This window comes from Littorina saxatilis, linkage group LG6 (genome assembly GCF_037325665.1).
Source record: "Littorina saxatilis isolate snail1 linkage group LG6, US_GU_Lsax_2.0, whole genome shotgun sequence".
Taxonomy (NCBI): Eukaryota; Metazoa; Mollusca; class Gastropoda; order Littorinimorpha; family Littorinidae; genus Littorina; species Littorina saxatilis.
The window spans coordinates 24,962,920-24,977,645 of record NC_090250.1 but is presented as its reverse complement, the minus strand read 5'-3'; the positions used below and the strand labels follow the sequence as shown (position 1 = coordinate 24,977,645).

The 14,726-nt window shown below is 42.9% G+C and overlaps 1 protein-coding gene across 1 annotated transcript in view; it reads right to left on the bottom strand.

Annotated features, from left to right (window-relative positions):
- LOC138968806 (AF4/FMR2 family member 1-like) overlaps positions 1-14,726 on the bottom strand; it is an 84,066-nt gene that overhangs the window by 54,455 nt on the left and 14,885 nt on the right. The window contains exons 4-6 of the mRNA XM_070341450.1: positions 13,070-13,108; positions 10,068-10,160; positions 2,907-2,949 (exon numbers count right to left, since the gene is read on the bottom strand). Coding sequence (XP_070197551.1) covers positions 2,907-2,949; positions 10,068-10,160; positions 13,070-13,108 — 175 coding nt within the window. The remainder of the gene's footprint in view (positions 1-2,906; positions 2,950-10,067; positions 10,161-13,069; positions 13,109-14,726) is intronic.

Sequence of the window (14,726 nt, the reverse complement as noted above, 5' to 3'; positions counted from 1 at the left end):
TGGATTATTAAGCCGCCTTGTAAAGGGTGCTTACTGGATTTGCTCTGCCTGTTTGTCCGGGTTTCAGGTGTTCGTTTGTCTACCATGTCACCACGTGTAAAGAGCTCGGTCAATTTAAAAAACAATTTATTTCTTAATTTATTCAAATAATTTTTTGTAATTAATTTTTTAAAAAATTATTTATTTACTTTTATTTTTTTATTTTTTTACATTTAGTCAAGTTTTGACTAAATGTTTTAATGTAGAGGGGGAATCGAGACGAGGGTCGTGGTGTAAGTGTGTGTGTGTGTGTGTGTGTAGAGCGATTCAGAGTAAACTACTGGACCGATCTTTATGAAATTTGACATGAGAGTTCCTGGGTATGATATCCCGAAAAGTTTTTTCATTTTTTGGATCAATGTCTCTGATGACATCATATCCGGCTTTTTGTAAAAGTTGAGGCGGCACTGTCACACCCTCATTTTTCATTAAAATTGATTGAAATTTTGGCCAAGCAATCTTCGACAAAGGCCGGACTTTGGTATTGCATTTCAGCTTGGAGGCTTAAAAATTAATTAATGACTTTGGTCATTAAAAATCCGAAATTTGTAACTAAAATTATTTTTGTATAAAACGATCCAAAATTACGTTCATCTTATTCTTCATCATTTTCTGATTCCAAAAACATATAAATATGTTATATTCGGATTAAAAACAAGCTCTTAAAATTAAAAAATATAAAAATTATGATTAAAATGAAATTTCCGAAATCGATATAAAAACAATTTCATCTTATTCCTTGTCGGTTCCAGATTAAAAAAACATATAGATATGATATGTTTGGATTAAAAACACGCTCAGAAAGTTAAAACGAAGAGAGGTACAGAAAAGCGTGCTATGCAGCACAGCGCAACCACTACAGCGCTAAACAGGCTCGTTAATTTCATTGCCTTTTGCACGAGCGGCGGACTACGGTCATTGTGAAAAAAAACAGTGCGTTCAGTTTCATTCTGTGAATAAATGTAGTAATTTCGCTTTACGTGACTTGTTTGATTATAATTTATTCATTTAACAATTTTTTGTTTCCCTCCCTCTGTCTGTCTGTCTCTCTGTGTCCGTGTCCCACCCCCATATTACCAAGGGCGGCTTCTTGACCCCGTTAAGGTCAACACTTGTCATGAAAGAGTGTGACATGAAGTTCTTGTACATCATTGTAAAGAGTGTGAATGACGTTTTAGTTTAGATGTCAAGCGCTTAGAGCAAGCCTTTTTAACGAAAGTTTTTGATTTAGCGCTATATAAATGTTCTTCTTCTTATTATTATACCAATGTCGGTCATGTCATCGGTCAATAACCTGTTAAACCTAACGGGGAGTCGGACAAATGGCGAACTAGCTACGTGTAGTTCTGACACGGCGATCAAGAGTGAACTGACCCCTCTGACGAATCTGTAACATGGCCTACTTTGTGCTGATTCTGATCTAAAGATTGTCGGCAGATTCCAGTGAAGCGGGCGTTGTACACTGTAAAGGATATAAGTGTTATATATCATATATTTAACCGGGTAATGTAAAAAGACAAGGACTTACTGACATGTAAGATACATGTACCTTCCTTCCCGCGTAAACCTTCATGCATACCACGTACCGTCACGATCTGTTCAGATTAACATGCGCTACGAGCGATAAAACAATATATATGCGAAGAATCAACCGCCAAGCGGCTGGTTCCTCATCGTAGAGAGAACTTTTTTTTCCTTGCATTAATTGTGTTACTGACACCTCTTATCATTCTGTGAAATTAATCATTTTTTCTACTCGGCACAGGAAGCAGCCGCCAGCCAGGTGGTTGGTTTTTCGCATAATTTGTTAATACTTTGGCATGAGTGGAAATCTGCTCTTATCCCATACATGGACCTCTGCGAACGCCAAGAAGAAGAAGATCCCATACATGGACAAGCCTAGACAGATTTGTGGCGGTATGCACGATGATGTACACTGGGAGGATGGTGACTTCAACTGTAAGAGCCGCTGTCGCCTTTACGACAGTCATCAGCACTAGATGCATACTGAGTAAATTATCGCAGCGTATGGAAAGAAGCTAAGGGGGGGCTGATGTTTTTTTCAAACGCTTTCTAGAGGTGAATGCTATTGCTACTCACTAGATCGAACACACTGAGAACTAGTTGATGGGCGGAGGGCGGGAGGTGAGGGGTGGGGGGGGAGGGTTTATGGGTGTGGGCGGATGGAGGATACATCTCCAATGAATTTGCTGTATTTCTTTTTTGTTTTTTCATGTACCCCCATGGGGTTTCTTGAAATATAATTGGCCTTGCCTTGCCTTGCTTATAAAAAAATAATTTACAAAAAAAAATCAAAGTTACTATCCTGCCCCCCCCCCCCCCCCCCCAATTCTTTTATTTGTTTATTGCGATGAGGTCTTCATCTTCATCGTTTTGCGGCCACAATCGTCTTGTCGATTATTCTGCCGCTTTTTCTTGCATGCTGAATATTTACGTCTTTCTGTGACCCACCGAACTCGTCTCTGACATGGATTACAGGATCGTGCGAACTTGGTCGTGTGCGTGCGTGTACACACGAAGGGGACAAGGCACTAGCAGGTCTGTTCATAAGTCGACCTGGGAGATTGGGAAAAAAACCTCCACCCACCAGGCAGTACTGACCAGGATTTGAACACTGACGTTTCCGCATAGGAGGCCAGCGTCATATCTACTGGGCCGTTTCACCCGTCTAATATGTAGATCACACTGAAGAGGCAAATTAATTGCAACCCGTTTCCAAGTCTGCTTACATCTACACAATGTACGAAGCATGTTTAGAGAGAGAGAGAGAGAGAGAGAGAGAGAGAGAGAGAGACACACACACACAAACACACCAGATACTGACAGGCAGAGAGGCATATACTGACCTTGCAAAGGTGAGATTGGTGGTTTCAGCTTCATATCATCATCCTGCAAACAAAAGTACAACTTGGATTAACATAAACCACAATAGATGACGGGACGACTTTGTATACCAAGTTACTCGGCATCACAACACTGTTATCCAGTAACCATTATTTTATCCAAAGCTGTGTAATTATCCAGCAAATCTTTTGAAGCCTATACTCCAAACACCCTCCCTCTCCTTCCCCTTTCATAGTGCACCTCAGTTGACACAAACATTCCATGTGCCAATGAAGGCTTCGATTAGTCTCTCGAAACCGTGATTTGGATATGAAAACACGGCGCTCTTGGAACTGGACTCTGAGTTCATCGAGAGCGTGGGGGTGGTGGCGAAGGTTGGGGGGTGGGGGGAAGAGACATAGAGAAACAGAGATATACAGAAAAACAGGTGGAGAAATACACACACAGAGAGAAATGACAGAGAGCTCAGAACTGTACATGTATTACCAAAGAATTAATGTTTTATGCTTTGCCTAATCTTCCAACCTGTCCTTTAAAGTGTACAGAGAATAATTCAAAACACCAGAGAGAGAGAGAGAGGGCGAGAGAGAGAGAGAGAGAGAGAGAGAGAGAGAGAGAGAGAGAGAGAGAGAGAGAGAGAGAGAGAGAGAGAGAGAGAGAGACAGAGAACTCAGAACTTCATTACAAACGAATAAACTTATCTTCCAACCTGTCCTTTTATTTAACATGTACAGAAAATAATTAAAAACCTGAGAGTGACAGAGAGAGAGAGAAGGCGAAGGCGAAGGCGAATTTTTATTGCATCAAACACAATGTGTATGTACAAGGGGGAGAAATAGTTAGCATGTGAACAAAGTGGACTTGACCGTCCGGAAGCAAGGCAACTTAAAATCCACACCTAGCACAAGAAGGAAAAACAGAGAAGAAAAAAAAAAAATACAGTAAGGTGAAGACAAGGATTTTGGGTTGTACGATCATACCGGTCTATTTCACAATTGATTTTCTCTTTGTCTAAACGCGTAGAACACATAATTTGACAATGCAATCAGTCGTAATTTGTTGTCAGTCTGTAAAATACACAACGATGAGTTGGAGAACTGGTCAAGGTCGAAACAAGCACCAATGTACTTTTGACGGATTGCATTGTAAGCTAGAGAGAGAGAGAGAGAGAGAGAGAGGGGGGGGAGAGAGAGAGAGGGGGGGGGGGAGAGAGAGAGAGAGGGATGTTTTATAGCTGCGTATGTTGGGTGTGCTTGGCTGTAACTTGGCCAATACAATATTCTGTCTTCTGGAGAGCGCGCGTTTGTGAAGAACAAGGCATTCAGCGCACGATCAAGTGAGGAATGGGTGCAAAGTTGAGCGTAAGTTCATACTCGAGTCGTGTTTACAAGGACATTTCAACTGGCTCGTAATAACAAGATTAAATTTCGCTAAATGCTGTAACTAAGACGTGTACAAAACACCTCCATTCAGACTACGGACTTAATATATTCACGCATGCATACTCCACAACCAGCTCCCGAATTTTTTTAATTTTTAAAATTTTTTTTTTTATAAACTATCGTATAAACCAAGTCATGTCCAATAAGCCCCTTAACTTTTCCTTTCCTACTCCACATCAGAACACTTTGACAAAACCCATACTTAGTACAGGCGAACTTCGGTATGACAAAGCCTTCAAGGCTGGCTGTCATCACCGTTTGTCAACAGTGTGTCCCCCTCAGCATTTTAAACGATGTGACATGAATAGTTTCCTCATATGCTTTGCTGGAGTGTCCACACCGTCTCAAAACTTGGTAGCAAATTACTTTCTCTTGCACCAGACGAGGTCATCCGTACATTATAAATTGTAAATATTTCTGCAGTTCTGGTCCACAATTTACAAGCGTGCAATTTACAATTATGCAATGCCCCTCAGCATTTTAAACGATGTGACATGAATAGTTTCCTCATATGCTTTGCTGGAATGTCCACACCGTCTCAAAACTTGGTAGCAAATTACTTTCTCTTGCACCAGACGAGGTCATCCGTACATTATAAATTGTAAATATTTCTGCAGTTCCGGTCCACAATTTACAAGCGTGCAATTTACAATTATGCAATGCCCCTCAGCATTTTAAACGATGTGACATGAATAGTTTCCTCATATGCTTTGCTGGAGTGTCCACACCGTCTCAAAACTTGGTAGCAAATTACTTTCTCTTGCACCAGACGAGGTCATCCGTACATTATAAATTGTAAATATTTCTGCAGTTCCGGTCCACAATTTACAAGCGTGCAATTTACAATTATGCAATGCCCCTCAGCATTTTAAACGATGTGACATGAATAGTTTCCTCATATGCTTTGCTGGAGTGTCCACACCGTCTCAAAACTTGGTAGCAAATTACTTTCTCTTGCACCAGACGAGGTCATCCGTACATTATAAATTGTAAATATTTCTGCAGTTCCGGTCCACAATTTACAAGCGAGTGTGAAGACAGTCATCAACTTGTATCAAGGGACTCCTTTCATTGCAGACAGTGAGATACACAATAAAATAATCAACTGAGCTATTCCATAAAAAAATTAATGAGTTAAAATATGCATAACGGTCATTCTCATTCTGAAAAGGCACATATCAACGAGCTATTCCGAGCGCTGCATAGGTGACTGTGTGATGTCTGTGGTTTACCTGTTTTGAAGTGTCCACATGAATGCCTCAAACTGAGATTGTTATCTGTGTTTGTTTACAAGACCTTTATATTTGTCTATTATTTTTATTTCATTGTGTGCCGATTCACGCTCTCACCTTTTATAAGGTCAATTAGGTATTGAGGACAAAGGGCTTATAGTTTTCAAAAACATTAAAAGTAAAACCCATTATGTTGCATACATTTACATTACAACTGAACTGCCAATGCGTATGCCTACATAATTATGCAATGCCCTGATAAAAAAAACAAGGACGAGCCGTTGTGATTGTCTTTCTTTAAATTAATTGTTTCCTTCAATTCCAATGTACACCATCCCCCCCCCCCCCCCCCCTTCCATTTGCAGGTTTACTTTTTGCTCTTCTTAACACAAAAATTCTGTTACTATTAAATTAATGCAGCACCCCGATTCTCACGGGCCATAGTGTCCAAACAAAAACATGACAGCGAGAGTGCACGGTGTTATTTACAGGGGCTAAAAATGAGGGCATTGAACACGGGCATTGAACAGACGGTGTCAGCAGCTGCAGTTTCATTGGTGAGGGGAAAAGGCCACCTGTCGCCATGGCATAGTTCTCTCTCTCTCTCCGGCATAGATCTCTCTCCGGCATAGATCTCTCTCTCTCTCTCTCTCTCTCTCTCTCTCTCTCTCTCTCTCTCTCTCTCTCTCTCTCTCTCTCTCTCTCTCTCCGGCATAGATCTCTCTGTCTCTCTCTTTCCTCTGCATGAACTCAATCCGCTAACGATGAAAGCCAACCAACTAGATACATATTATTGACTTTGCGTGTGTGAGTGTATAATTATGTGCAGGGTTCGTGTCGAAGCTGAACTGACGGAAACTTGCTGACAACGCATAATCATGTCGCCAGCGTGATGTGATTGTTTCAAAGCTTGGTGCCGTTGAAGCTCTGGGGGATTTTCGCCGTTAAAGAACTATAACAAATAGTTACATAATAACAAGATTGGCGTCATCAAACCTGAACTTTGCTTGTTTGTCATCGAGCCTCGATAATGCAGTATTCAGAGTTTGGAACCTAATTCCGGTCGTGTACATGTACATTAATACTACTCAGCACAGTACATGCAATCATAAATCCTGTTTCCTCTCTATTGTTCAGAACAGCATTCCCCGTAGGGTCTGGATGACGGAAGATGTAAGGGTTATGTTCACTGAACAATGCAATGCTATCTGACATCCGAACAGCCCTGTCAAGGCGCTCCAGTTTTTGTTTTGTTGGGTAACGGCTCTTCATTCACCTCCCTCAGCCATCTGACATACCGCCCCCAAGGCGAACAAACACTGGCCAGGAGGCTACAGAGGGGGGGGGGGGGGGGGTACAGCCGACTATTCCTCTTCACTGCCACCTTTCTCCTTTTATTTTGCAGCGTCGCTGAGTTCATAATATGTTGGCCGAAAACACCCACAATTAGTTCGTATACCCCTCTCTTTTGAGATCTCCCAAAATGTGAGAAAATCAGGTCATCAAAAGGAGGGAGTCTCAATATGTGGGTAGATTTACAGAGGTTATGAACATAAAGTCTACAAAACAACCCACCCAGGTCTTAAAAGGTACTGGTAAGTAGTCTTAAATTGGGAGGAGGGAGGGTCTTAAAAGGGGGTTCCAGCTTTCATGCTGAAAACTGACAAGCGTGACTCGCGTCATTCTTTGTCAGTCTTGCAAAAGAACATCGAGTGACGTGAGCGTCTTATATAAATACGACTTGCATTATAATGCGCATTGAACAGGAAAGAAGCCATTCTTCATTAAAAGCAAAAACAGTAAACAGCCTAGCATAAACATCAGCTTAGTTCGCAATATCCACATCCCAGGAAAAAGGTCGCTTTGGTTTAAAAAAACCAACAACAACGATTCCACTTAACCCTTTAGATCGGAGCGGGCGTCCTCTTTCATTGTTGTTCAGTAGATTTCTATCACCCACACAATGATGATAAAATCGAAATTATAGAAGCAGTATCGCATGACATGAACCACGCAACAGCTGAGTAGACCCACCCCCCCCCCCCCCCCCCCTTACTGCCACACCTGCATGTTCACGGAACTACCAGACAGACCTGACGCCTTCTACATGTAATTCACCCGACTACGACGCTAAGTGCTCTCAAGGAGCTGACTTCTTGGGTGGCAGAAACAGAGAAAACAACAGGTAACACGAGACTTGGTTTTATTTCCCGATTCCTCACCAAAAAGGATGGTGAGACTGAGATGAACAGAAAAAAGGATGTGAGTCATTGCGGGGAAATCTTGATTTGTTAAGACAGCCCAAAACAGGCATCATGTAAGTCAGGTTCACTTCTTGCATACACACTGGCTGGCATTTGTTGGCTCCTCACGATCACACTCGCTCACCGAATACAGACGAGTTTCGAGCAGGGCCTGGCGGAGAGAGAGAGGGAGAGAGAGAGAGAGAGAGAGAGAGAGAGAGAGAGAGAGAGAGAGAGAGAGAGAGAGGGGAGAGAGAGGAGAGAGGGGAGAGAGGGGAGAGAGGGAAAGAGAGAGGGGAGAGAGAGAGGGGAGAGAGAGAGGGGGGAGAGAGGGGGGAGAGAGGGGGAGAGAGGGGGGGGAGGGAGAGAGATGAGGGAGACAGAGAGATGGGGAGACAGAGAGATGGGGAGACAGAGAGAGAGAGAGAGGGGGGAGAGTGAGAGAGGGGGGAGAGTGAGAGAGAGAGAGGGAGAGTGAGAGGAGGAGGGGGGAGGAGAGAAAGAGGGTGGAGAGAGAGAGAGAGAGGGTGGAGAGAGAGAGAGAGAGAGGAAGTGGGGATGGATGTTGATGGGTGCCGGTGGTGGTCAGAGAAAGTGCGGTCGTGGTGGTTGAAAGAGCGAGACCGTGGAAAGAGTTCAACAAGGGGGAGGGGGGGGGGGGGGGGGGTCACACTGACAAAGAGAGAGAGCGCGTGGGGACAGAAAGAAGGAGTGAAAGGAAGTCGGGATGAAAATACGAGGCGTGACAAAAGAGTCACAACGAACTCCTCACGATCTAGACAGTGCAGTGGGTGAAGAAACATTGTGGGAGGAAAAAGTGGGTGAGACAGACATATTGCCATTATAACTGGGGGACTGCCAGCAGGGAGCAAGGAGACGGAATGCCACACTGACTGGCACCTGCACAGTGGCACACATCTTTCGCACGTGCCACACGCCGACTCATGTGAATTTTTATGGAGACCAACTACAGTATGGAGTGTGAAGGGCCACTGCCGCACTGGAAACATACTCGTAAAAAAACCTCGATATTTAGCAAGCTTCATACGATTCTTCAGTGTTACGCATCCGTCATTTCGTATGTCATCAAGTGCTTTCTGTCGACTACTATAGCGGTAGTAGCCAAGCTTAGTTAGCGTGTTGCATGTGTTGGTGAGTGGAGGGGGAGGGGTCCTAAGAAAAAAATAAGACTGAAAAATAATGCTAAGTGGATTCATTATTTTGATTGACGATTAAGTGAAGTCCGTGTTTGTCTTATTCAATAAACTACAGATTCTGCGCAATAACCCTTCTTGCTCTTGGATGTTTCCAGTGTCCCCACTCCCAAAACAACAGACAAGACAAAAGACCCGAACTGATGCCTTTTAAGTTTTTCGTACCATAACTTCCATAACGGTGCCAAAGTGTAATGCAAGACAAAAGCCAAAAAAGCAGCAGGCTGAAATGACAGACAGGTGCTGCACATTCCAAGACACCCACAGCTCTCCGACTCACCTCTGCTACCCCCCCCCCCCCCCCCCCCCCCCCCCCCCTGTGTGTGTATGTGAAAGCTGCATGGTATCAGTAGACCATCAACACTAGCATAAAGTCACACAATACCCCGGATAATCCTCCTACAGCTTGACTGCCAAACATGCCTATCCCTGCGAAAGAGTTCTTGGGGGGGGGGGGTAGGCAGAGACAGAGAGAGAAAAGAAAACATAGACCGGTTGGGGGGGGGGGGGGGGGGAGGGGGTGTAGAAAGAGGAAGAAGACAGATCAGTTGAGGGAAGGTGGAGGTTAGGGGATGGGGGGGGGGGGGGGGGGGGTGAGGAAAGAAGTTGTAGATCAATTGGGGGTTGGGGGGAGGCCATTGCCTGGGGAAAGAAGGGAATAAGAGAAGTTACACCTGCAGTGAGGAATGAAACATTTGCCCTGGCTTGTCAGCGGTGATAAATGGTTGTTGATTATTTCTGGATTAGGCAAGAGAATAATTAAACAGCGTGCTGCTTGGCGAACATATAATTCAAGGCCATTTTGGTACATATACTCACAATGTTAAACTTAGCAACACAACTGTTAAGTAATTTGATATCATTAGATAGCCGGTTACATTATATAGCAAAAATCGTCAAGTTAAAAAAAGCATGCACATTTATTAATCACTTTTACACACACACGCACACACTCACACACTCTCTCTCTGACTCACAGACGTAGGGACAATTATGGTTCAAGCACAACAGCACGAAACAAATTTATCTCACCTCCGTTTTGCCAAGAAATTTGAAACTTGGCGCCTTCATGCATTTGACTGGTGTTTCCGACAGGCCGGTGAGAGGTGTTGATAACTCCATCTCCTGTTCAACACAACATAAAAACACTCTTCATCTTTCTGAGACAAACTGAACACAATACTTCAACACATCGTCATTGTCCTGGAATTTTGGCGTAACTCAATTCTTTGCGATTTTGATGTTTTTGTGCGAGTAGATTAAGTAAATCATTCTCCATGAGAAATATTCTCTAAAATACGATGGACAATACTTGATTTAACATTCTTTTTTCGTTTTATTCATACCAGGTACAAATATAAACACAACGTCATAATAAAACTAATCAGTCTGGCCTTCTGCTGTAAGGCTGTCGAAAATGAGTTACACCAAAATTCCATGATTACGTTGATATATATTATATATATATCACTATCAGTATCACAGTATCAGTTATCCAGAACAACAGATATCTTCAAATATGATAGCGGCAGTTGTCAATTTATGTTTGGCCGAATGACCGTGGCAGCAAATATTCAAGCACGATGATCAGACATGAGACCAGCAAATGTTCAAAATGTAGGAAAGTAAGCCGGGGTCCAGGGGCCGCTTGGCCCCTGGTGGGGTCCAGGGGCAACGCCCCGGTAGGGGGTTCAGGGGGGCGAAGCCGCCCTGACGGAAAATGAATGTTAGAATTATAAAGGCCATTTTGGGGCCTCTCCTGATAGCAAAAAATGAGATCATGCCTTTTTAAAAAGCTATAAAACCCACAAGAATAATATGTTTTAGCATTTTAAACAAAAGTGTGATTTATAACAATCACACACACACAAAACTTTCCCCTTATTTTTTCAGTTGCTAATGAAAGATGAAACACCCGACTACGTTCTCATCAACTAATTTCGGTGGTGCACTCGCCCTATCGCAAAAAGAAACAAGAAGGGCAAAGCCCATACGACTCACATGCTTGACCTTGACATTTACATGACCTTGACCTTCAGAAATAACTAAACCTAGCAATGACATCATACACTAAGAACTGCTTTACACATTTTTCCTACCAAAATACATGTGACCTTGACCCAAGGTCAAGGTCATCCAAGGTCATGCAACACAAAGCTGTTAATTCAAGACATAGGAAGTACAATGGTGCTTATTGGCTCTTTCTACCATGAGATATGGTCACTTTTAGTGGTTCACTACCTTATTTTGGTCACATTTCATAAGGGTCAAAGTGACCTTGACCTTGATCATATGTGACCAAATGTGTCTCATGATGAAAGCATAACATGTGCCCCACATAATTTTTAAGTTTGAAACAGTTATCTTCCATAGTTCAGGGTCAAGGTCACTTCAAAATATGTATACAATCCAACTTTGAAGAGCTCCTGTGACCTTGACCTTGAAGCAAGGTAAACCAAACTGGTATCAAAAGATGGGGCTTACTTTGCCCTATATATCATATATAGGTGAGGTATTCAATCTCAAAAACTTCAGAGAAAATGGGAAAAATGTGAAAAATAGCTGTTTTTTAGGCAACATTTATGGCCCCTGCGACCTTGACCTTGAAGCAAGGTCAAGATGCTATGTATGTTTTTTGGGGCCTTGTCATCATACACCATCTTGCCAAATTTGGTACTGATAGACTGAATAGTGTCCAAGAAATATCCAACGTTAAAGTTTTCCGGACGGACGTCCGGACGGACGACTCGGGTGAGTACATAGACTCACTTTTGCTTCGCATGCGAGTCAAAAAATGACAAAAGTTCGCTTGCATTTATTTTATAGAATTCTCGCGACCTGGCGAAAAAAATGTCGATGCACCTCTAGCCCTATGTATCTGCTAGTGGTACCGGTCAGTATCGTCCACAACCAACCACTCAAAACGACGTACTTTGCCGTAACCTGACCCTGGGGTCCGGAGCCAAATCGCCGACCGGATTTTTGAGTGGGCGTGGTTTGCAGCGAGAGTTATCTTTTCCTAGCTTGCCCCATGCATAGATGCTACACCAAGTCCGTATTTCACCACGCAGTGGCCGTTGTCGCACCACGTGCACACGGCCTGACCGGGAATGGATATCTTGGCGATACTGTCGCCAATGAGCTGGCGCCTTTCTTTCTTGTTGATAGTGACAGTCACTTCTTCTGACAGCCAGTTGGCTTTCCACTTGTTTTTCACACTTTGGTCGTCGATCGTAAGAGCTTCCACAGCCGACAAAACAATACGGAATCCAGACGCCATGATGCTACCTTTTTCACCTTCGGCGTTTGGAGATCGGCAGCCAATCAAAACAACCCACAAACCGCCATCGGTGAATAATTAAGCCCCGGCGATAATCGTCGGAGATCGACAGCCAATCAAACGCGACCCATGATACTGCTATGGGTTCACGCGAGTGCTGGGGTGCGAATGCACTGACTTCAGACGCAGACAGCTTCAGCTGAACGGTTCATACCACCACCTATGGGTTCACGCGAGTGCTGGCGTGCGAATGCACTGACTTCAGACGCAGACAGCTTCAGCTGAACGGTTCATACCACCACCCCCCTCCCCCCTTTTTTCTCAACGAATTTGCATCGATCTCAAGAATGGTCTGTGAGCTAAGGAAAATATCGGAATTCCGATAAAAATCAGACCAGTCCCATGTCTGGATGATGTGAAATCCAATTGCTTATCATTATTAAATCATATGTGCATTAGTGTTGCCTCCAATCAGCAGATAAATCGAAAGTGTCTTTTCACTGAATCAGACTCAGAGTGAATGGATCCTGACACTGGGATAGTTAAAGTAATATCTTTTTTATGGGAATAGCTGAACATTTAGAAGGTGTCCTTTACTTGAAGGTGATCCCTGATTACAGTCTCACGTAACAGGGTTGACCTGCCATGAAACCCTGTGGAAAACAATGAGGGGTGCACCTCCACCATAAAAAGAAAGGAAAGTCCCTGTCTAAGGAAGAGTAAGTACCACCCAGACAGATGACTTTGAACTGACCTTGAAGATGTCATCCAAGTCTCCTGGCTGTTTCTCCTTCTGAAACCACACAAATGAAAACACTTTTTAATAAACATTCTGTGTCCATGTAAGTTATCACACTTTTTGCATGGATCTACACTTGTTGAGTTAGATCTGAAGGTCACCACAACACTCCCCAATCCCAAGTCCCCACCCCAAATACCTCATCAAACAATTCGTTTAAAGACAGTCATACTTTCGCTCGTCAAGCATACAAACAAAACAAAATATTTCATTCTGCATTAGAACAAAGGAGACATTTTCTACATGCACTCTTCTTTCACCCCCTTCCACACCCCAAATCTATCATCTTTTCAAATGATAGTAAAGTGAAATCCCACTTTAAGGACTACCCCCCCCCCCCCCCCACCCCCAAGGTGACTTCACCTTATTAATTTGAGGCCTTATGTATTCATCACACAGTCACAGCGATCCTGCTCTTATAAACTGCTGACCACCCATTCTAACCAAACTTGTTATTCCAATGATTGATCACTGCATTTGTCTGGTACCTAGTCGATATAAAGTGACATAGTGACAGGCATTAACCTGTGATTACTAACCAAGCCAGAATCTCCCTGCCCTCATGTTTATTGATCTACTCATATCCTGTTGTGTGGGTGTGTCACATCCCATGTTACTGATGCAAGTACAGTGGAACTCCCATTTTAAGACCACTATTTAAGACTCCCTCCATTTTAAGACCTTGTTTTTTCCAGACTTTCTGTTCGTAACCTGTACCCCCATTTTTAGACTCCCTCCATTTTAAGACCTTGTTTTTTCCAGACTTTCTGTTCATAACCTGTGTAAATGTACCCCCATTTTAAGACTCCCTCCATTTTAAGACTCCCTCCATTTTAAGACCTTTGTTTTTTTCAGACTTTCTGTTCATAACCTGTGTAAATGTACCCCCATTTTAAGACTCCCTCCATTTTCAGACTCCCTCCATTTTAAGACCTTGTTTTTTCCAGACTTTCTGTTCATAACCTGTGTAAATGTACCCCCATTTTTAGACTCCCTCCATTTTAAGACCTTGTTTTTTCCAGACTTTCTGTTCATAACCTGTGTAAATGTACCCCCATTTTTAGACTCCCTCCATTTTAAGACCTTTGTTTTTTCCAGACTTTCTGTTCATAACCTGTGTAAATGTACCCCCATTTTTAGACTCCCTCCATCTTAAGACTCCCTCCATTTTAAGACCTTGTTTTTTCCAGACTTTCTGTTCGTAACCTGTGTAAATGTACCCCCATTTTTAGACTCCCTCCATCTTAAGACTCCCTCCATTTTAAGACCTTTGTTTTTTCCAGACTTTCTGTTCATAACCTGTGTAAATGTACCCCCATTTTTAGACTCCCTCCATCTTAAGACTCCCTCCATTTTAAGACCTTGTTTTTTCCAGACTTTCTGTTCGTAACCTGTGTAAATGTACCCCCATTTTTAGACTCCCTCCATTTTAAGACCTTGTTTTTTCCAGACTTTCTGTTCGTAACCTGTGTAAATGTACCCCCATTTTTAGACTCCCTCCATTTTAAGACCCGATTTTCTCACATTTTGGGAGGTCCTAAAAGGGGGTTTCCACTGTGCATGTCAATGAAAAACAAGTCAATCCTAAACCAGTTGCAAAGACACATAATGG